The sequence below is a fragment of the Elaeis guineensis genome, chromosome 9 (assembly GCF_000442705.2).
Source record: "Elaeis guineensis isolate ETL-2024a chromosome 9, EG11, whole genome shotgun sequence".
NCBI lineage: Eukaryota > Viridiplantae > Streptophyta > Magnoliopsida > Arecales > Arecaceae > Elaeis > Elaeis guineensis.
The window spans coordinates 89,403,969-89,429,480 of record NC_026001.2 but is presented as its reverse complement, the minus strand read 5'-3'; the positions used below and the strand labels follow the sequence as shown (position 1 = coordinate 89,429,480).

The 25,512-nt window shown below is 34.4% G+C and overlaps 1 protein-coding gene across 1 annotated transcript; it reads right to left on the bottom strand.

Moving 5' to 3' along the window:
* Positions 1-7,981: 7,981 nt before the first annotated feature.
* On the bottom strand, positions 7,982-8,965 carry LOC105042153 (arabinogalactan O-methyltransferase 2-like). Its single transcript, XM_010919265.2, is given in 2 exon segments — positions 7,982-8,908; positions 8,911-8,965. Coding segments are annotated over 2 exon segments (828 nt in total). The 5' UTR covers positions 8,951-8,965; the 3' UTR covers positions 7,982-8,120.
* Between the last annotated feature and the right edge of the window lie 16,547 nt (positions 8,966-25,512).

Here is a 25,512-nt window from a genome sequence, read left to right as displayed (position 1 = left end):
CTGGCTTCATCCATCTACTTTTCAAAAGTAACTCTCTACTCAGCAGTAGGATGGTTTGGCAACACAACGGAATCCTGATCGAGAACAAGACTTAACTTTTTTGAAGTCAGGATAATCCTAAGATTTCTAAGCCATTTTTTATAATTATTATCGATCAAACGATTAGTTTCATGGATGCGAGCTAGAAGGTTTGAGGTTGACATGATGGTTTAATTGTGAGAGTAAAGATTTAAGTTAGACTTTTGTACTTAATATTTTAATTTGCTTCTAGAGACTTTAAGATGTAAATAATAACTCCACTAATTTTTCGGATCCCTCCACTCTCCGAGAAAAAAAAAAAACTCTGACGCGATAAAGGATTCCTAGTGGGTGCTGCGGTCCCATCGATGACATGCATCTCACCTAATAATTATTGGTAACATGCATACCGATGCGTAGGCACTCTTTGCCCAGATGCTTCACTAAGCATGTTGTAGCAACTAAGTCTCTAAGTCATATGGGCTCACTTAACAGTTATTGTCCACACTTCTTAGTTAAGCCCGACCCACCATTCACAAGCAGGTACAAGACCGTCATTAGATCCCTCACCTAACAGTTATTGGGCCCAACCCTATCTTTACTCTGGAGCAACTCTTTGCTAATAGAGTGGTTGCATGTTTCTATTGTAATTGAACCACTGTGACCAGTCGAGAACAATGAATGTCGGTAGCACATCTGCACATCCACAATGGTGGAAGACCTATAGACTTAATATTTATGGAGAGGTTTGGGTTTAGGTCTCATCTAATTAGTCATCATATAACTGATCTAACTGGCATGGGCTAAACCAGATTGTTAAGCAACCTAATTTAAGATCCAATCTTCCAAATTGACCAGGTAAGTGGAGAACGATGGGGGTCCCCCCGTTACCTTCCTTAGGCACCAATAAATTAGTCAGGTCAGCTAACAAAATTAATTAAATAATACATCTTACTAACTTATCTTAGACACCAATAGGTTGATTGATCAGAATTGGTTAGCTCAAGCATATCAGGCTCAAACCAACGAGCCAAATTAGGTCCTTAGGTTAATCGATTCTACATATGAGATTCAATCGATTTGATCAACAATAATTATATGATCATTAACTTAATTGATCTAACTCAATTCAATACTTGACTCGATTTAATCAATTACTTAATCGAATTAGACCTATATGAGGCAGGTTACTTGTGCAGCTTCAACAAATCTTGAAGATATCTACAGATCATCAGATCGTGGTGAAGATTTATCCGTGTAAAAATAAAAATCAAATTTTTATTTCTGCATAGATCTTAATCTTGTACACATGATGATATCTGATTTTATATTGAAATATGATCAATATGCATACTAGATAAGATTAAATCTAATTAAAAATTAATATTAATATCATTTTGATATAAGATTGTTCTGACATAACAATAAAATATTATGTTGTATGGTTGTCCTAGAACGATATTGAAAATTATTTTTAAAATTTTCTTTCGTTGTATAATTAGTTTTTGAAATTTCTATATGCATAACGAAAGCCATGTGATGGATTTTCTAATAGTGGTATCAGAGTTATCTCATTATTACAAGATTAAGATCTAAATTTTAGATCTAAAAATTATTTTTAAAAAATAAAATTATAAATGCTTAAGGAAAGGAGATGGATTTCAAGATCTGAAAATTTATTTTCATGATCTAAAAATTTGAATGGTTGAAACTCATGCGATAGATTTTATGATCTGAAAATTTATTTTTAGATTTGAAATTCAGATTATTTGATGTTCATGCATTATTTTCAAGATCTAAAAATCTATTTTTAGATCTAAAATCTGATTTCTTATGTTCATATATCTAAAATTCTATATCTAATCTTCGTGTGATCTAAATTTTATTAGATATCAATTTTATCTTTATTATATGTTCATGCATAAGATGATGTTCATAGATGGAGATTCATCTTGATGTGATATATGATGATATAGATGTTTTCAAATTAAAATAATTTGATTGAACATAAGATAAGATTTTATAAATCAATCTAAAATCTTTCTGACATAAGGTTATCTGATATAACAAGGCTTGTTATATGGTATATTTGTCCTAGGATGAAAAGAGATTGATACGTAAAATATCATAAAAAATTTAGCATGAACATAAGGACTATATGATAGTCATACGAGTATTTTCATGGATACATATAGTAATCTTCATGAATCACTACAAATCTTTGGAGTAGGATTGTATCATGAATACACATCTAATTGATTTGTAATTTTGCAATCTGTGGTGGCAAAAACCAATGGGTTGAACCAATTTGAAGCTGATTGATCGATTGGTGTCTAAAACAAGTGATAAAATGATAGTTATTTAATTAAGACCGTTACTTATGCACGGAGAGCCTCTCATCAATCTTGAACTTATCCGATCAATTTGATCAATTAAGTTTCTTTTGGGTGCCTAGTGTTGAGTTCACTACACATATCACAATTGCACCTTGATTCTGATCTTGGTGAACCAAGTCAGGATCTCTTAAGTAGATCCATGGTAATTATGGATTTACATTAGATATAAATAAATAATTAAAATCAAAGAGATCTAAATTAAATCTCCTTACATATATTAAATCGAGCGATCTTCCACCATTATAGATGTGCGGGCCTTCATGGTGTTGATTGTTTTCGACTGGATACAGTGATTCAGTTGCATCAAAAAGATGCAACTACTCTATTTAGCATGAATACTGTCAGATGGAGATGGAGTTGGGCCCAATAACTGTCAGGTGAGGGCCCCAATGACGACTTCACTTTCGTAAGAATAGTAGGTCTGACTTAACTAAAGAATGAGGTAATAACTATTAGGTAAGGCTTTAGGACTTAGAGATGATAACTATTATAATTTGCTTAAGAAGCATTGGACAAGAGTTATCCACTCATTGATTTACATATCACCAATAACTATTAGATGAGGTGTGCGTAGATCAGTAAGACCGCAGTACTCACTTGAAATCTTATTCACGAAGGATTTCGTCTCTCTACCTGAGGAGTGTAAGAGATTCGAGTAAATAATGGAGGCATATTTGTTTTAAAAGGTCCTAGAATAGATTTTAAAAATAGTATGAATATCTAACGAGAATTTTTACTCTCTGAAAGAATAAGATATCGGCTTCCAATCTTCTAGCTCATCAACCAATTGATTAACCGAGCAAATTATAAAGACTAGCTTAGGAACCAAAAATAATTTTAAGTTCTAAAAAGTTAAGCTAATTTCATATCCAGGATATCTCTATGTTACCAAATTATTCGACAATTGACAAAGAGCAATCAGTTTATGATCATTGTTTAATAATGATTAAAGATTTGGTCGAGCTTGAGAAGCTCGATCATGAATAAGGAATTACGAATGCATTTGATTATGCAATCCCTTACTAGTTTATATGGATAGTTTATAATAAGCTACTACATGAATTAGATAGATTGCACCTTGGTTAAATTGTTGAACATGTTGGTGACTACCAACGGGATCTTGAAGAGTTCAAAAGGCAGGATTTTCGCTGTGGAGTGGGTTTCTACTTCCAAGAGAAGGTCTACTTAGAATAAAAAGAAGTCCATGAAGAAATATAAGTCTGAGAGCAAGCCAGAGAAGGAAGTTTCTAAGAAGGCTGCTAACTCTATGATATTAACAGCCATTAAAAGGAACTATCCTGTATATCTGGAGAGTCTAAAGAAAAAAAGGAGACATACCTTTAAAAGGCATGTTCGATCTATTCGATATTGGTATTTGAGTAGATAGTGAGTACCGTATAATTTGAGAGATCCAGAGATGAGATGAATCCAAAGTATAAGTGGTACCTCAGTTGATCATATTATAGAGGACAGAATAAACAAATTGGAATGGCATGGGCTTTAAGGCTCATCGACTCTTAAGACATCACCAATTTATGAATTCTGTCTTCAAGAAAAGATGGCCAAACTATCCTTTGTAGGACATGGGGTGAGGACCACTGAGATGCTTGTCTTAGTACACACTGATATATGTAGCCTATTTGACCAATAGATCCTTGATACTTTATCCTCTAATGAAGTAATAATAGGTAAGATATAACTTGCACTCAAGAAACGGAGAATAAAGGATTCCAATGACTAGCGAGATGAAGAGAGAGGAAGGAGGTATCTTGGAGAGACAATTTCATTGAGAGAGAGAAATAAGTAGGAGAGAGGGAGAGAGAATGAGAGGACGGACCGTAGTTCTTGTGAGAGAAAGAGAGAGAGAGTTTCAGAAGGAGACAGAGAGCTTGAATAGTTTGTATCGATGAGAGAGAGGGTGAGAGAAAATGAGAGGGGTTTGTACCAGCAAGAGAGAGAATGAGAGGTATTTATGCTGGTGAGAGAGAGAGAATGAGAGAAGTTTATATCGAAGAGAGAGAGAATGAGATGTGTTTACGTCGATGAGAGAGAGGAAGAGGAGTTTTGGTTGGTGAGAGAGATGGAGAGAGAGAATATCTCATGTTTAGCCGATGAGAGAGAGGGAAGAATGCGATTTGAAAGAGAGCTCATCTTTTATGTGTCCCATCATATATATATATATATATATATATATATATATATATATTATATTTGTTTTCAAATAACCCCTCATCCAAACAAAAGGTTTACCAACCTGAGAGTTTGTCTCTTTTGTCCATTCCCATTAAGTCATAGGTTTTCCCCTTTTTTTTTCAATTTTCAAATGCCACCTCATCCTAATAAAGGTTAATATAGTCCCATTTTCATCAATAAATATTTTTTTCATTTTAAACAAAGCTCTATCAGCTAAACAGCCATGGGAGCCCTCCATTAGCTAAAATTGAGTGCATCCAAATCTGCACTGATCCAAGGATTAGGGAGTTGACCAGATTTGAGCTCATATTTGATCGACCAAAGCCTACACTCTCCCTCTCTCTCTCTATATATATGAGCGACTTCAATAAATCGATCGGATTTAAATTCAGATTCAGTCAGGTCAAACTGGATAATAGGGGTTCTACATCGATAATCTAAGCCATTGGATGTAATTTACTATCTTAAACTTTTTGCATATCAAAATCATATGATTTGGAGACTCTAGCCTATTCATCAAGTAATTGAAAAATACATCTAATTTAATTTTATTTAGGCTGTATAATTTTTGACTATTTAATTTATATGTTAGGATTCTCCAAATCATATGATTTTTGTGTGTAAGCAGTTTTGAGGTAGTGGATCACATTCAATGGCTTGGATTATTGATGTAGGATTCTCATTATAGAATTTGACTTGATTAAGTCTGAGTTCAAATTTGGTTGACCTTATTCTATTCTGGCATGCTGTCTCTCTCTCCCCCCTCTCTCTCTCTCTTTATACATATATATATATATATATATATATATATATATATATATATATATATATATATATATATATATATATATATATATAATGCGGTGGAGTAGCTGGACCAGACAGCTCGAAACAAGTACCCTACTAAAGTCGGCAGGCACCAAGTCAAACTTCGGTCACCTGCAAAGAAAATCTACACACCAAAGAACAAGATGGAGGTTCTCCGAGAGGAACCCTTCGATGCTTAAGTTAGTGGCACTAGGAGAGGGAGAACAGTGGAAGAAAGGTGGTGAGAATGAGAGTTGCCAGTTGAGAAGAAGAAGGAATCCCCCTGCTTTTTTCTTTATCTCCCCTTTTGCAGGAGAGAGCCCGCTAGACGGTTGGCGCCCGTCCATATTGGGGTAGTAGTTGTCAGAGCCAGGGTAGTGGATGCCGCTAGAGTTAGAGTCATGGCTGTTAGAGCCAAAAGAGTGGGTGTCAATAGTTATCACGAGGTCTACCACCCATGTCCGGAAGGATCATGGGTCTGCATAGCAGAATGCCGATCCAGCAAGATCCATATGCCAGGTGCTTCTGGGAGCATCCGATCTAGATGACAGCTTGTAGGGAGCCAGAGCGAAAACGGCATGGGATCAATGGAAATCCGATGATGTAGACCGCGTTGCTGATCTCGTATGATGATTGACTAGGTGTCGATGTCTGTGATCTTATTCAAATCATATGATGTTGCTTAGATCACGTGTTTTGAATCGTCAGATCATGATGCCAAGTATCTACCACGTCTTCAAAAATTGGATATATCACGGATGGACCAAATATAGTCTAACAGGTAGCAATTTGGTACAATATCAGCATCTAAAGCTAAAAGCTTGTGGCTTGTTACATAGGGAGGGACCACCGTCAAAACCGCTGGATCCATTATGGCTTGGAATTGCATTCTCTCCAGGAAATGAAAGGAAATATGTTTCTGGAGTGACTTAGTTTGGTAAACTCGCCCCCTCCCTTGTCTATTTCCAAACACATTCAGTAACATAGAGAATAAAATGGCTACAGTTGCAGGCTATTGGAACATTAATATTGTCTTGGACCAAACCTAGCAATGTCCCCATCCTAAGCTGATGCAATCATACAGTCACAATATCTTAAAGCATGGAGGACTGATCCGCCCTACAGCTCAAACATTTGGGACATCACCTGGTCTCTTTAGAAGCAGAGACAACAAAATCTACCTTTAACCAGCCTCCAATTGGGACAAGATATTCAAAATAACAATCCAGTGGTTGACTTCATGGAAGACAATTACCTCCTCTAATCATGTCTCTGGTTTTGTGCTATTAGAATGTTGATTGAAACAAGCAATGCAATTTTCCAAGTCTGTTACTAAGTGAAGGAGTTGGGATTTTTTTTCTCCTCCTTTCTTTTCTTAAAGAAAAAAAAGGTTCTGAAATAATTTCCAAGATTGAAACACTAAATCATCACATCAAGCAAAACATACATCAAAGTCAACCCTCCTCCAAATATCCATACTCTTCCAAAAGTTGTTGAAAGCAGGAATCCATCCAAGAATCATAGGTTATTTGGTACAACCGCAAAAGTCTTTACTTAATGAGTTAGCACTTTCAAGAAAGTAAGATTTCTTGGCTGTTGAACTAAAATAAGATCTTCTTGGTTGTTGAACTAAAATACCTAACCCTTTGTCACATTAACATAACCACCCTCTCCATGATTGTACTCTTTATAGTAGAAATTAAAATTGATTTGATAACTTAGGTTAAATAGTATGTCCATTATATGTATGTATTTATGTATGTGATGTAATGTAGAATGGTATATCACATGAAGGAAAACATGGCTGAAATCTTGCTAGCTTTCAAAATCTACACCGCAATACTCCTAGTTAATTTGCGGACCCAAATTGGCTCCCACCATTTATACATTATACTTTCCCAATACCTAATCAGACACTGGAGTATCTGATTAAGTTGTTTCTAAAAAAAAGAAAAAATCCACCAGGCGTGTGGTCTCCACAATCAGTTATAACAATCAAACAATGAAGAATAGGCCAGATCCCTCAGCCCACTTGCCACCTAGCCTCATTATCTTGGCTCATTTCTCAGTATCCTTTATTTCTTCTAGGATTCCTTGATTCTTTCCAGTCCCCATATTGGATGTAATGTCACAGAAGGTTAAGAGAACCCAATAAATATAATGATTCACAAGATTAAAACATTAATTAAGCAAAAATAATATTTATAATCATCTATTAGTCCAGATCTTTGACTGAAATATTTCTCATTCTCCCTTATAATCCTCTCCAATTAGTCAGCAATTGGATTATTCTTATTCCCCAGATTAGTATTTCATTCCAACCCTTTACCACAATCTAAGCAAATATCCACCTTCGTTTAATCTCAATTATCTTTTCTTACTTCCCATTAGCCAATCAAAAGTGAAACATGAAAAATTATGTATTTGTCCATTGTTAGTGCTTTAAAGTTTTAACCTCTCAATATTCCATTCTAATCCTCGAGTCTGGATTTATTTTTAATTTCCATCCTGCTTATGTCTTTGCTCTTTTATAATTCTTGTTCCCCCCTAAAATGTTCTAATTTAGTACATAAAAATAGAAGATTATAAATAAATACCAATTAATTAATTAAGCTGCATAAGACAATAACTAACTCAAAATAAAACAAAACCATTTTAAGCCTAGGAAAATATAAGTTACAAGAAACCCCTCGACAACCTAAGATTTCAGCAAAAGCCCTTGTCGCCGGAGGATGTCTCGTTCACTGGCGGGATCCGGAAATGCCACAGCCGGCCGGTGCCGCCGACGAGATACTTCTTGCAAAGAAACTCCATGGCGAACGTCTTCTCGACCTTCCGATCGACGTCGTGGAGGAACACATCCGTCTCGCCCTCCCCCCGGCGGCCCCTCGCCATGACCGCCGCCGAGAAGATCGCCGCCATCCGCCCCGGCGCCTCGTTGTAGTACCCCTTGGGGGCGTCGATCATGATGAGATCCCACTCCCGATCGTAGATCTCGGCGGGGAGATCGGCGAGGGCCAGTCGGCAGCGGTGGTTGTTCTTGAGAGGCGCCGCCGCTGGCGGGAGGCAGGAGGGCTCGGATCGGTAGGTTTTGATCAGATCGTTGGCGTCGGCAAGGCGTGTGCGGTAGCGGACGGTGTGGGCGCGGAGGGCGGGGGAGTCCTTGGTGACGGATCGGAACCAGACGGGGTCTTCTTCGAGGAAGACGGTGGTGCCGCCGGCGTTGAAGGCGGACCACATGAGGGAGTCGTGGCCAAGGCCGAAGACGAGGAAGTTGGAGGGGCCGCGGCGGCGGAGGACGTCGAAGGAGATGCGGATCTCGGCGCGGGACTGCTGGGGGACGGTTCTGGTGGTGGCGTAGTGGAGGAGCGCCGCCGCGAGATCCACCGAGGGGGAGGAGGAGGAGGAGGAGTAGGCGGAGGAGCAGAGGAGGAAGCGGTCGCCGGCGCGGACGAAGCTGGAGACGAGTAAGGCACCAGCCAAAAGTGCCGCCCTGCGGCGGCGACGAGTAGGGGTTTCTCCGACAGCGCCCGCATCGCTTCGTTCTCCTCTTCGCCGATTTCTTTCGCTTTCCTCGGCTCCAAGCTATATCTGGTATGGCTTCTCTCTTTTCTCCTCCGTTGTTTTTAAAAGCTCACAGGGACGGGTTTGGGTTGTCCGTACGAGAGCGTCCGTACGCTGTCACGTCTTAATTTCTGAGTGACGAGAATGCCCCTCGACATGAGTGGGATGTGAGGTGTTCGGCGGTTCAGGTTACCACATAATCTCCAATGCAGGATATCCCATGCCATAACCATGCCTATTGGAATATCCTGGAGTTTGCTAATGGTGTAACTTGGGACGAGGTACATGGTTTGCTTGGGGATACCTATTTATACTTTATTAAAAAGATTTTATTGCTCATCATTTATATAAATGCTATTAATTTTGAAATATATGTTCTTCATGTCCTATTTTCTTGATACAAGAGTCAAGCTATGACAGTTGTAGCAGCTATCTCAGAATATAATATTTATAGCAATGTGAAAAGAAAGAACAACTGCATGTGAGGATTTAGTGATTTAAAAATGAGGAGGCGCATCACATATATGGATATCCAATAGACTTGCAAAAGATATATGTATTTGCTACAAATAAATATGAGTATCATTTAAATGTAGGTAACACTTTCTTTAAACAAACCACCAATACATCTTTATTATTTCAAAATAACAAGCTATCTTTAAATGAAAAACATAAATGAAACAGATGTTCTAGTGTGATGATAATTAAAAGTTATTGAAAATTCAGCCTTCGTGATTAATAGTACGTAACTAAACTCAAAATTGGAATTAAAAATCTAAGCCCAGCAATGACTGTGAAAAGATCATGAGAATATCCAAATCTATACAGGTTTAAATAATAAAAATTCCTAATCTTGTGATAGTTATGAATTAAGAGTTGTTTTTGTAGAAAACTAAAAATGTGGATGTAGAAATAAGTTTGAGGAATGCTTGGATAATCATAATTTTTTTGCAATAGCTAGAAATTTTTTTAATTTTTTCAAGGACAATTGTTACAATACTATAATTGTAAAAAATTAAACCTACGGACCATATGCTGCTATTTGTTTCTTACCTCTGATTAATAGATTTCGTTTGTTGGAAATTACACAATAATAGTTTATTTATTTAAGTTCTATTAAGTGTTTTATGTTTTCAATTTGTTGGTCATGGAGTTTTAGTATTCCATATATATCTCCAATTTTTATTCATATCAGTTAAGATAATTATGGATATAATTTTTCTTATACAACTGACGTTTGTATTCACATCTACATTCCTCAAACAAAAATCATACATCAACAATTTTTTAAAATAGTTATTTACCAAAAAATAAATTCTTAAAATAGTTGTCTACTGCTTATAGATGGTATGCTAGGTAAATTTGGTTTGGATTATAAGAAGGCCATTTTGGATTCTACCAAAGGAAAAAAAAAAAGAGGACATTTTGGAAAGCTGTGCATGGGGATTGGCGAGTGGGGCCAAGTGGTCGTTGATGAATGGCCATGAGCAGATCCAGAAATTTTGAATAGACGGATAAGATGACAACACAGGTTCTGACACCGTACTCAGTACCAGATGTCGGAAGTCAGTCTCGGGAAGCGTGTCCACCGATAATTGTCGGAGGCCGAAGGAGGGATAGAAAGGGGTTCCGCCATTCAGGTTGTATCTTTTGCGCAAAAGAATGATTGTTCTTCTTTCGGAAGCCTGACCGTCTGATGATGCTTGGAGCTTTGAGATTGGTGCAAATAGTTTAACAGACATGCAATGGAGGAGCGGATCTCATACATAGCATTTCATCTATTTTGAATTTTTTTCACATCCGATCTGACCGTGCTCCCCCTATGGAGGAAGGGAGCACATTTGCCGGCCTTCTCCATCCACCCGCCTCCATGCTCGCCATCATCCATCCTGAAAAGGCCAGATTAAAAAAAAAAAAAGAAAAAAAAATCGAACTAGATGAAATCCTATATACATCGGGTTCATTAAGCTTTCATACCGGTTTTGAAGCATAGAGCATCATTGGATAATTGGGCTTGTGAAAGAAGACCTGGGCTTGTGAAAGAAGACCAATCATTCTATCCTGCAGAAGATAGAACAAAACCACAAAATAGAAGCAAGGAACCGATGATACTTCGGCTTATTTTCATTTCAATGCCAAGTCTAAAGATAGTCCATGGCCGCCACCTCCCTTTGATTGGGGGCAGTGATGAAAGTGTGGCACGCTTAGCTTGTGATGTCGCCCGAGAAGTAAAGCTCAACCATCTAAAACACTGATGTACCCCTGATCAAAAATATGATTTGTAGTCTCCAAGTGCCTCAAGTAAATCCCTTCTTTTCATGAACGAAACGATGAGACTGATACACTAAATAAGTTCCGCACTTTCTTAATATTACTTACAATTCCTCTAGCAATTCCATTTGTTCACAAAAAAGAACCTGGCTATTAGCAAATACTCTCATTGACAATTCCATTCAAATGCAACTATAAATTTCTACCACATCCGCCCCACGCTGCAAATACTCTCATTGACAATCCCAAAGTTTCCTCTGATAACAGCTAGGAACAGCAGCAGCAACTCTGACATATATATCCGAGCACGCGAATCTCATGAGAGTAGAAAGAGAAAGTCGGAAGCAAGCAGCTGGTAAACACCAAGTAAGAACAACAGCAAACGAGCCAGGAACACAACGCCCTGTTATTGTAACCATAGCTTTGCCGCAACATCCAACCCAACTGAACCAGATGCCAAAGGAAAGAAGGAGAACCGGTAGAAGAATTAACACATGAGCAATAAAGACAATGCATGGCATCAGCCTGCTGGGTATTTGCAAGAGCATCTGGCAATGGATCGGAGTATCGGAAGAAAATTGACCCTTTGAGAGTAGGAGTAGCCGGTCAATCCGTAGTCTGATTGGCTTCCCGATACGCATGAAAAAAATGATATAATATTGGTGAGCGTGGATCAACGGTTCATCACAATAACGTGCAGTGCAGTGCATCACGTGGACTATCTATTAGATAATGGACCGTACAATGCATGTTATAGATGATTGTGTGCATCGATGATGCGTGCGATGCATAATATCATAAGTAACGTTCTATAATGATAGTATTGATTTTCAACCCATAATATTTTTTTGTAATAATAATTTATATTATTTTTAAACAGTGGTTGAGAGGCCAGTTTAGAAAGAGGAGAAGAAAGAATACCTTATTTGAAGTTTAATAAATGATAAATGATAATTTTCACTCCAATGCTGGACCTGGATTAGGAATAAGTGACAAAAAATCAACCTTTATTAGAGTTTCTCATAGACAGCATTGATTTAGGAGTATGTACAATAAAAACTATGAAAATATGAAAATTAAATTCTATTAGACTGATATTATTGCTTAGAGGGTTGTGATTAGCACATAAAAAAAAATGTAAAAGGGACTTCCAAAGAGCAATGAAATGATCGGATATTGTAATGCTCAGAATTTGCCATTTTTAATTTTTAATGACTAATTTACTAATTAAAATTTTATGATATATATGAAGATCCACACAGATGTGTATTTAGTCTCATATCGATTATTTATAAAATTTAAATACTTATACTGGACAAAGAACCAAAATAATATACCTTTCAATTAGATTTTTTGGATGAGGTCTTGAGTAATAACAAATAATATCAGATTCGATTCGGCCTATAGGCTATGTAAGTAGGGATACTGCAGTATGAGTTCAATGGGGCTAATCACGAGCCAATCATGGTATTTGTATACCTACATTATTATTAATTGAGAAAATCTTGAATACTTATACAGAAGTAGGAAATCAAAATAACTCTTAGATACTTATAGAGAAGTAGGGAATCTAAATAGTATTTGTCAGTTAGATTTTTTGGATGAGGTCCTGCATATCTACCAGAAATCAACCTTTTAGTGAGGGATAAAATCCCTTGATGAAAAAAAAATCCTTGGTGAAAAGATTCACCGAGGAATTTTCAAGAAAAATCTATTCCTTGGAATATATGATGTTGGTGAAAGTCTCCCTCAGAAATCCCTTGGTAATTACCAAGGGATCGAAAAATTTCAGCGAGAGAATTTTTCTTAGTGAAATTGAAAGCCATTTGCCAAAAATCGATCATTTTTCAAGGGATTCACTAACCAAAATGCACTTAGAAATTTTTTGGTAATTGATAAGGGATTTATCGAGAGAATATCCCTTGCTAAAATTAACCAGCTGGATGATTTGTGAGAAACTTATTCCTTGCAGATCCCTTAGTGATAACTCTCGATAATCCCTTGATGATGGTTTAAAGTTTGTTAAAATGTCCATTGGTAATCCTTAGTAAAGTTTTCATTTAGCATTCTATTTTCTTTGCAAATCCCTTAGTAAACCTTTTTCTTGGAAGACTATTTTACAAATATATTAGTAGATCTGTATATATCCTAATTCTCAATATATCAACCATAACCCAATATTTTATAACACAAAATAACACATCAATACATTTAAGCAAACATATTTTTATAAAGCTTCCACAAAATATAAATTTAGTATCCATTAAGGTTTCAATCTATAAACAAACATAATATATCAAAATATTAAACAATTCAACTTGAATTAGTTTTCAGCATTAAATATAAGACTATATTTAATAAATTCATATTCAAGAATCCATCACATGGAGGATCGGTTGGAGGGATATCTAACTGGTTCTTTCTTGTGAAGATGACACTACTCAGATGATATAAAATTAAGACTAGAAATAAGAGATCGCAGCATCTCTATGTTGAGGGTTTATTAAAGCTGCTACAATATGCTCCTGTGTCATCTCCATAGCTTCTGGAGCAGCAGAATAGGCAGTAGATACACTCCCGGAAGGACCATCTGGTTGAGAAGTAGAGCATGATGTAGGAGTCCTTGCGAGTACGTTGGATGAATGTGCATTCGATCGAAATCCATACATCTTGTTCTTAGAAACATCTCTCGTAGCTTCTACTTATGCAATAGCATCAAATGAAGGCTGTAAATCAATCTCTGAGCCTTAATTTTCTGTAAGAGCAACCTTATATATCTCCTGCAACGATACATTATAAATATTTAGGTCTTTAAAAAAATTGAAAAAGCAAATATCTCTATTTTATGAATGATATACATAAAAATAAGACAAACAGAATAATAATAATTTATCTCTTAATGTAACATCATAACTCTACCAATTTAAATATCTAAAATCTATTAGATATTTCTTAAAAGTTCGACAGAGTTTATTTTAAAACCATGACTTTCAAAAATAACAAAACATAATCTGTTAATAATGCAAACCAACCATTCAATTTAATGCCCAATCATTCAATACTTATAGATATACTCATAGATATATATATGTCAATATATATTAATATATAGATATATTTAGATAAAAAATTGAGAACCTATGCTAATTTTTTTGGATTTTGCATCCACAAACTCTCCTGTCCTTTTTTCTTTGTGGGTGCGATAAAAAAGCATTACAACAGTAGGTTCTACACCATTCTCTTGCATCTGTAATAAGTTATTATATCACAAACATATGACTAAATATAAACATCAATAATAATAGAGAAATACTTAATAAAATACCATCTTCTCTTGTGCATCACAAAAAGAACGGAACCCCTGAATGCTTGCTAATCGATCTCTTCTTTTGGTTCATTCGATTTTTCTACCAGCTTTAGACTTTTGCAACTTATCTTAAGCCAATACCTCTGACACAACTCATCTATATCTCTTGCTTCATCCAACTTGGATGAACTTTGTCAATCGTATCTACAAGTGTGGCTCGTAGATTTGTCTCTTTTAACTTATCAACATATCTCTTTCGTGCCTCATTCATCATGCCAGTAAGTAGAAATCTATTGATACTCATCTAATATTTTCTAATATTATAATCTTTTGCTAGAGACCATCTGTATCTTGCCTACAAAATACATCAAAGATTTACATAGTGTTATTATAATAACTTACATGATGAACTAAGTAAAAATCTAATACAATACCTCAAATCTGCACAATAACTCATCCTTGGTTGTTTGCTCCACCATTCTCCATAAAGGCCAAGCTTCTTTAAAGCACTGCTTCAGCCAAACACTCATCTGACGTGATACCTCAGGCTCGACAAATCTACACATAAGCATCAACCAAGTTAATCGTACAATATAATAATAAAAATAAATATCAAATAAAAATATATAATTACAAAACTTACTTATTCATTTTCACTGTGATGGAAACTTTATCTGCTTCGATGGTTGGCTCAGGGGTCGGCTGGTTCGGACTTCTTGTACACATAAAATCAACCGAACCCACACTGTCAAGCACATAAGGTGAAGGATTGACAGAAGGCTCCTCTACGAGCAATGAGCCATGCCTTTCAAGAGGCAGAGGTGTGTCAAATAGCCTACGAATAGATCATTGTGGGTGTCTCCCACTATCTCCATCATGTTCATCTTGAAGCTGCTGTGGGAGGCATCTCTTTCTCCACCACCCCTTCGATCAAGTCTAGATGCTCCACTACATCACTACAAAAAAATAATCTTTTTGTGACAGAATTATTTACGATAAAATATTTTCATCGTCAATAATACTATTATGATGAAAAAAATATTCGTTGTAAATAATTTACTATTTACAATGAAAATAATTTTTCATCATAAATAATCACATATCAGCGATGAAAAAAAATTTATCTTAAATATTTATTATTTATGATGAATATTTTTATCATAAATAATGTATCATTTTTTTAATTTTAAAATTTTAAATATTAATAATAAAAATATTTTTATCATAAATAATTTAAGTATTTACGATGAAAATTTTTTTTCATCACCAATAAGTTTATTTGAAACACAAATATTATCATCACCAATATTTAAAAAAAATAAAAAAATTTAAAAATTATTGATTATTTACGATAAAAATTTTTCATCATAAATAATTAAATTTCATCATAAATACTATTTATTTATGATGAAACTATTTTCATCATCAATATTTAAAAAAATCAAAAATTTAAAAAAATTAAAAATTACTTATTATTTATGATAAAAAAATTTTATCATAAATAATTAAGTATTTTGATGAAAAAAATTTTCATCATCAATACCTAATTATTTATGACAAAAAAATTTTCGTCACAAATTTTAAAAAATTAAAAATTTAAAAAAATTAAAAGTTGTTTATTATTTGTGATGAAAATTTTTCATCATAAATAATTAAGTATTTATGATAAAAAAGTTTAATTGTAAATACTTAAGTCTTTTGAATGAAATGATCTATAAATTTATTTGTGACGTAAAATTTGCTGTTCATCGCTGTCACTGTTACTAGTGATATCAATGAATCTTTTTGATAGTATATCTGTCTTAAGCTGTATGAAAGGAGCCTCATTTCATGAAAAAACCATATAATTAAGTAGTGCATTCTAACATAGCTTCCACGATCTCGAAAGGTACCATAATTTTCGTATCGATTGACGCTCAAATGTATCTCTGTGGAGTTTCAATCATGAGAAAATAAACAATACGAGCACTCATCTTCCTAACAATGCAAAGCATAAATATGAGCTTGTACTTTATAACAAAGTTGCACTACTTACAGATATACTTTGATTCTGATTAATTATTTTTTTGATGCTCACATAATTTCTCTTGAATTTCTCAAGCTCAATCTTAATATATAATATACGAGCTTCTAGATCTCTAACTTTCTGTCCTATATCTTTAAATCTTAATCTTGATGAATTTCTCTTACGATCTCAGAATTATTGTGATATTTCATACTCCGACTTTCAGAATGAGAACTCCAAAAAGAAGATGAGCTCCTTGGGATCGAAGACCTCAAAACTATCGATCTCCTATAGTACCCATTCTATTGTGGAAGTCGAAGAGCTGTTTTTATAACAATTATTAGCGACGTAAATTAAATTTTTCATCATAATCATATTTTTTATATAATTTTTTTGAAAAAATTATTTTAAAAAAAATTATAAATTAATTAACTATTTATATAAATTTTTTTGATTAATAAAAAATAATTTTTTTGATAAAATTATTTTGAAAAATTTTTTTAGACCAAAAATCTTTTAGATTAAAGAAAATTAATTTTATTTTTCATGAATATTTTTTTAATATCATTTTTTTGTTAAATTTTTTGGATGAAAATTTTTTTGATGGAAAAAATCTAAAATTAATTTTTTTTATGAAATTATTATTGAAAAAAATTTTAGAATAAAAAATTTGAATTTTTTTTAATTATCAGTGATGTAAATCAAATTTTCATCACACAAAGTCTTTAATTTTTTTAAATTTTTTTAAGAAAATTTATTTGTGACATAAATTTATTTTTTATCGGCAACCATGTTTTAAAAATATTATTTTAATCAATTTTTATAAATAAAAAATTTGTTAGTCAAAAAAAAATTATTAATGATGAAAAAAATTTTCATCCATAAAATTATTTTAAAAATAATTTTTTTATTTTTTTGAAAAAAAATTATCAGAGAGAAAAATTCTTTTTGGGCAGTATTTATTAGCTACAAAAATCATATTTCTGTCGTTAATATCTTTATTAATGACGTATATTTTTATTTCCATCATCAATAATTTATTTCATGAATTTTTTGGACAAAATTTTTTTACAGAAAAAATTTTTTTAGTGAAAAATTTTTGGCGGGCCTTATTGATGACAAAAATTATTTTTTCATTGTGAATAAGCGTATTATCAATGAAAATTTTATCATTAATAGTTGTTCATTTATTACATGTCAAGTCGACGTCGCTTCCCTTCTCATGAAACCCTCCTCTCTCTCTCCCTCTCTGAGCTCTCCCACCTCTCTTCCCATCGGCGACCTGAGCTTCCACCGACTAGCTTCGCCATCGCTTTTGGGCTCCACCGTCGCTTCCACCGACCATAACGGATGACTCTTCCCCTTCAAGTACGATCTGCCATCGCTTTTCGCCCACCATCAGTCTTTTTTTTTGGTTGATCGGGCCACCGACGAGCGACATCCAATGCCTCCACCGGCACATGCTGGTGGCCGCCATAGTATGGAGCCGCTGGTGGGGGGAGGGGGGAGGGGGTGGGGAGGGGGTCCGTCGTGGGGATGGAGGGCCGTGGGGTGCAAAGGAGTGATGCTGATGGGGGTGGGGGGGAGCCGTGGGGTTCGTCGGGGCAGGGAGCAGTGAGGGGGGGGTGGTCACAGGGGTCCATCAGTGATGTTGGGTGAGAGCGCAAGAGCCGTGGGTTAGGGGGACGATGGCATCTCGGAGGAGGTTCGGGTGCTCTGGGGTTGGGGGGATGATGGCACGGAGGGTCGAGTGCCTGGAGGGTGAAGGGGGTTGCAGGGGGCTAGGGGGCCAGAGGGTGGAGGGGGTTTCGTGGGGTGGGGGTGGGTGGGGCGACATGAGGCCGAGGGTCGAGGTGAGGGGTGGCACAATGGAGGGCGAGGTCATGGGTGGCATGCTGGAGGGGGGTGGGTGTGGGTCAGCTGTCGATGGAGGAAGGTCGGCCGAGGTAGGGAGGGAGGAAGGAAAGGGAGAAACGAGGGGAAAAAAATGAAAAAAAATAATAAAATATTAATAAAATATTTTATTATTTGATTAATAATAAAATAATTTTTTTTGTTATAATTTAATGCATATTTTTTTTGCTTATTATAATTTAATGCATATTTTTTTTAATTTAATGTATATAAAATATTGTGATTATGATTTAATGTCTTAGCTAGGATTAGCTGAATCCTTTAGTGAATTTTTAATGCAAATGAACTATCCGATCCGGGATCTGGATCACGATCCGAATTGGATCGAGGTCAGAATTTGGGTCGAGATCCCGATTCGAGTTGGAATCTAGATCGAGATCTGATCAGGATTCGAGTTGGGATCCAAATCAGATCCGACTACATTTCTCTATTTTCATAAGAGATGCATGATAGTGATTTAATGTATACATTGATGTAACCTTAGACTTTCATTTAAGAGTTGATACAGGATCTCTAAAACAAACTTTGTGAATGGCTCTTTATTGCTACTTGAATTGATTTTGATGATTACAAATATTTGAGGGGGTTACTAATGATTTTGGCTTGAAAAAAGATTTATTATTTTTCAGAGACAAAATCATAATTTCATCAAGTCCTAACTCGAAAGGCTCAAGAGCAAGAACAGAAGATTTGTGATCTATTGAGGTAATTTCAAAATTTTTGGATGTGTATTTTGAAAAAAATTATGTTTATAAAATTGAGTCGAACCCATGAGTCGACTCATGTCAAAAGGGGCTAAACGGCATGCTGATTTTTGGCTGACACATCCAATTGAGTCGACCTCTATTGCTGTGTACACCAAAATTATAAAACAGTCATTTTCTGTTCTGTGCCACAGAAGTCGACCCCATGAGTCGACTCATGTGCATGAGTCGACCCTATGAGTCAACCCCTGTGACGGAAAAACTCCACAACGGCTAATTTTCAGCTCATTTTGGCTGTATTTAATACTCATTTAATGATTTTCAACAGTTCTAAATCTATCCAGATTACTCTCCACCATCATTTGAAGTTATAAAAGACACTTAAAGGAGGGAATAAAGAAGATTTTTCAAGCATTCATTTCAGCCCTAAGCAAAGAGCCCTCTTGAAGTTAAAGAAGCTTTCATTTCAAGTTCACCAACCCCTCAAGAGCTCATTCAAGTCTTCAACCACCTTGAGAGAAATCAGTAAAAGCTTTCTTCTTATTGTGTAAAGTACATTTAAAGTTTTATTTGCTCATTAAAGGAGCTAAATTTGTATTTTTGTGTGATTAACTTACATACTTGTTTTGTCTTGATCTTTAGTTTTGGAATGATTCTAAAACTTGAAAAGATTAGTCCGAACCTTGAATCGAATTATTTTGGATTGGCTTGTATCCAAAAATAAGTATTCTAGCTTGGGATAGCTAGAGTCGGAGGTACCGACGTTGTATTCTTGTTGAATATGGTTTAGTAGATTTGAATTCTCAAGTAGGAGCTTGGAGAGTGGATGTAGGTGCAAGGTTGGCATCAAACCACTATAAATCTTGTTTGTTTGTGTTGTGCTTACTTGCTCTCTTTCTAAATTTTTTATCTACTTACATTCTTGCATCTAATTTTTACACCTTGCTTAAATGACTCTCTACATATATCCTGCTCATTGTTATTTAATCCTCATAGTTCTAAATTAATGTTAAATTTTTTAAAAATTCAATTCACCCCTCCTTCTTGGGTTGCATAGCTGGGCAACAAGTGGTATCAGAGCTCGATGCTCTAGCCCTACTTTGATTTAACCATCAAAGAGCTAAAGATCTATGGTAACTCAAGTACACCCACTAAGATAATTGATGGTGTAGAATCAACCAAATTCGAAAGAGAATGGGATGAGGTTGACAAAAAAATGGCTCAACTTAATACTAAAGTCATAAATATTTTATATTGTGCTTTAGATGCTAATGAGTTTAATCGCATTTCAACATGCATGTCAGCTAAAGAAATATGGGATAGATTAGAAGTAACACATGAAGGCACTAATCAAGTTAAGGAATCAAAAATTAACATGCTTGTGCATAAATATGAACTCTTTAAAATGGAGCATGATGAATCAATAACTAAAATATTTACTCATTTTATGAATATTATTAATGATCTAAAATATCTTGGTAAGTCTTACTTTAACAGTGATCTTGTGAGAAAGATTCTTAGGTCTTTACTAAGGACGTGGGAGGCCAAAGTAATCGCAATCTAAGAAACTAAAGATCTAAATATTTTACCCTTGGAGGAGTTTTTAGGATCGTTAATGACACACGAGCTAAGCATGAAATAACATCAAGAAGAAGATGTCAAGAAGAAGAGGATAATTGCCCTCAAGTTCACTACTCAACTCGATGAGGAATCCGAAGAAATTGAAAATGAAGAGCAAGATGAAGAAATGACTTTCATTACTAGAAAGTTTAAAAAATTTTTGAAGAAAAGAAGACAAGGGATGAGGAAGAGGCCACCTATAAAAGAAGAACATAGCAAAGAGAAGGATAAGGAGCAGTCCTTTATTTATTACGAATGGAAGAAGTCAGGGTACTTCAGATCTGAATGTCCACAACTTAAGAAGGGCCCCAAGAAGTACAAGAAAAAGGCTATAATGGCTACTTGGAGTGATAGTGATGAGTCAAGCTCCAAAGAAGAAGATTCACATGAGCAAGCCAACTTGTACCTTATGGCACATGAAAATGAGATAAACGCTGAAACTCCTGATGACTTTACTTTCGAAGAATTTCAAGAAGCATTTTATAATCTAGTTGATGATCTAAAGAAGTTAGGGGTAAAGAACAAAGAATTAAAATCAAAGAATCAATCTTTAGTAAAAGAAAATGAAATAATTTTAAATAAAAAATTGGTCTTGACATAAGAAAATCTAAACTTGAAAAATAAAATTGCTAAGTTAAAACCTATGGTAGAAAAGTTCACTCTTAGTTCAACTAAACTTCAAATGATACTTGATAGTCAAAAGGCCATTTATGATAAAGCCGGTCTTGGCTACAACCCTTTAAAGAAACAAAAATTCTTAAAAAATATCTATGCGAACTCATTAAGTAACAAGTTTTCAAATACTACTTACTTTAAATGTAGTATAGTATGACACAAATCCTATACTTGTTTCTCTAACAAATCTAAAAATTCTAATGTGAAGAAAATATGGGTTTCAAAAGGAACCACTATAACAACCAAAAAGGACACAAAAAAGTTTGGGTACCTAAAGTGAAAACTTGATTTTTGCATGCAGGTGTATCTTGTATCCCAAGGAACAAATCAAAAATGGTATCTTGATAGTAGGTACTCAAGACACATGATCGGTGATGAATTCTAATTCATCACACTTGATGTAAAAGATGGAGGGATGGTCACCTTTGGAGACAATAGTCAAAAAAAAATCATCGGTATAGGTAATATTGGTATCACTCCCTCCAAGTATATTAAAAATATTTTGTTAGTAGATGGTTTGAAACATAATCTATTGAGCATTAGACAATTCTGTGACAAAGGGTACAAAGTTATTTTTGAATCTTCATTATGCATAGTAACTAGTTCCAATGAAGAAGGCATTAAATTTGTTAGGCATAGACATGGTAATATTTATATGGTAGATTTGAATGATCTTTTCAAAATAAACATGCAATGCCTAGTAGCCTTGAATGTCAAAATTAATGAGATTAGTTGGCTTTGGCACCGTAGGCTTGCACATATTAGCATGCATTCACTTTCAAAACTTATTAAAAGGAATTGGTTACTGGTTTACCTAAATTGAATTTTGAAAAGGATAGAATTTGTGATGCATGTTAACTAGGTAAACAAACAAAAGTATCATTCAAATCTAAAAACATTGTTTCAACTTCTAAGCCATTAGAATTATTGTACATGAATTTATTTGGACCCACTAGAACTACTAGTCTGGATGAAAAATGATATGATTTTATAATTATTGATGATTTTTCTCATTTTACATGGATTTTTTTTTGGCACATAAGGATAAAATTTTTCATGTATTCTCAAAATTTTATCGAAAAGTTACTAATGAAAAAGATTTTTCAATTCAACATATTCGAAGTGATCATGGAATTGAATTTAAAAATTAAGATTTTGAAAAATTTTATGATGAAAAAGGTATTGACCATAACTTTTTAGCACCTAGGACACCCCAACAAAATGGGATAGTAGAAAAAAAAATAGGATCCTTGAAGAAATGGCTCGTACCATGCTATGTGAAAGCAACCTTCCAAGGTACTTTTGGATAGAAGCAATTAACACGGCATGTTACATATTAAATCATACTTTAATTATACCAATACTAAAGAAAATACCTTATGAGCTTTGGAAAGGAAAAAAACTAAATATTGCATATTTACACGTTTTTGGTTGTCGATATTTTGTTTTGAACAACGGTAAAGAAAGATTAGAAAAATTTGATGCAAAATCCGATGAAGCTATTTTTCTTGGTTATTCTTCTTCTAGCAAAGTTTTTAGAATTTTTAACAAAAGAACTTTAGTAGTAGAGGAGTCAATACATATTATTTTTGATGAGACTAATGATCTTTCCTCAAAGAAAAATAAAAGTATTGATGATGCAGATTCTCTTATAGAAGGGATGAAGGAGCTCACCCTAAAAGACTCAACAATTCAAAATGATGAAGAACATGAAAATAAACAGGATGATGAAGGTGAAGAACAACAAGAACAATCTCAAGGTATAAATGATCTACCCAAAGAATGGAGGTATGATCATAATCACCCCAAAGAACTAATTATTGATGATCCTACACATGGAATAAGAACTCGTTCTTCACTTAGAGATGCATACAATCATTTTGCATTTGTTTCTCATCTTGAATCTAAAATCATAGATGAAGCTGAAAAAGATTATAATTGGATAAATGCAATGCAAAAAAAACTTAATCAATTTGAAAAAATAATGTATGGACTTTAGTATCAAGACTTAAAAATTATCCAGTAATTGGCACAAAATGGGTATATAGAAATAAACTAGATGAACATAGAAATATAATTAGGAATAAAGTAAGATTGGTTGCAAAGGATTATAATCAAGAAGAGAAAATTGATTTTGATGAGATCTTTGCACCTGTTGCTAGATTAGAAGCAATTAGGCTTTTACTTGTATATGCATGCTTTATAAATTTTAAATTATTCCAAATGGATGTCAAAAGTATTTTTCTAAATGGTTATATTGCTGAAGAAATTTTTGTAGAATAATCTTTCGATTTTGAAAATCATGCTTTTCTTAATCATATTTTTAAATTAAATAAAGCTCTATATGGTCTAAAGCAAGCACCTAGGACTTGGTATGAAAGGCTAAGTAAATTCTTGCTTGAAAATAATTTTTCAAGAGAAAATGTAGATACAACTCTTTTCATTAAAAAAAATCATGATGATATCTTAGTTATACAAATATACGTTAATGATATTATTTTTGGATCTACTAATGAAACTATTTGTCAAGATTTTGCCAAGCTCATGCAAGGAGAGTTCGAGATGAGCATAATGAGAAACTTACATTCTTCCTCGGACTTCAAATCAAACAAACAAAGAAAGATATCTCCATCATCCAAAGTAAGTATACAAGAGAACTACTCAAAAGATTTGAAATGGAGAGCTCCAAATCAATTGGTGCACCCATGAGCCCATCATGTAAGCTTAACAAAGATGAAGGAAGTAAAAATATAGACTCAAAATTTATAGAGGGATGATTGATTCTTTATTGTATTTAACTGCTAATAGACCAGATATTATGTTTAGTGTTTGTTTATGTATTCGCTTTCAATCAAATCCAAAATAATCATACTTAAATACAGTTAAAAAAATTCTTAAATATTTAAAAGGTACACAAACTCTAGGATTATGGTATTCTAAAGACTCATCAATTGACTTAATAGGATATTCAGATGCTGATTTTGCTGGATGTAAATTAGATAGAAAATGTACTAGTGAAACTTGCTAATTTCTTGAAGTTAATATCTTAGTTTAGCAAAAAGCAAAATTCGGTAGCACTATCTACGGTCGAGGTCGAATACATTACAGTTGGAAGTTGTTGTACTCAGATCTTGTAGATTAAGCAACAACTTGAGAACTTTGGCATCAAACTCAATAAAACTTCCATAAGATGTGATAACACTAGTGCTATTAATCTAACTAAAAATCTAATTCAGCACTCTAGATCAAAACATATTGAAATTAGATATCATTTCATAAGAGAACATGTCTAAAATAATAATATAATTCTTGATTATGTATGTACTGAAAAATAATTGGCTGACATCTTTATCAAGACCTTAAGTAAAGATAGATTTTGTGAAATTAAGAGAAAACTAAGAATCTTTGATCCATCAGCTTAAGTATCTCTCTGATTCTAAGTTTTTAATGTCAAAAATTTATTAAACCAAATTTGTTGAGCTCAATTCTCATCTCTCTTTTTTTTAAGAGCTCAAAAGCTCAAAACTATCCTTTACATGATCAATCTCTGGGTAAACACCCTTTTCTCAAAGTTTTAAATTTTTTCAAAATTTTTTCATCATTCTTTTGAATTTTTCTTTGTCATGAGTTGACCCTCAGGGTCGATCCTAGGATAAACTTATAATTTTTGATAAAATCCTTCGGGCGCTCTCTTTTTATTGGAAAATTTTTTGTTGAGCCGACTCTTATCCTTCTTCTTCTTTCTCCCACCGAACGAAAGCTCTCTCTCTCTTCTCTCTCAAACCGAAGGTTTCTCTCAAAATTCCTCTTCCCACCAATCTTCACCCTTCTAATCACCCATTAAGGAACCAACTTCCTCTCTTCTTTCTTTCTTATTTGGGCGATTCGAGCTTGTCCTAGATTCAACCCCTCTTCTCCAAACCGGTGATTTACCTCCCCAAAATCCTTACTTTTTTTTTTAAAATTCTTTCTTCTCTACCTCTCATTTAGTCTCCTAAGCTCCTTGCAAGTCTCTTTTATCCAAATGGCTCCCAAAAT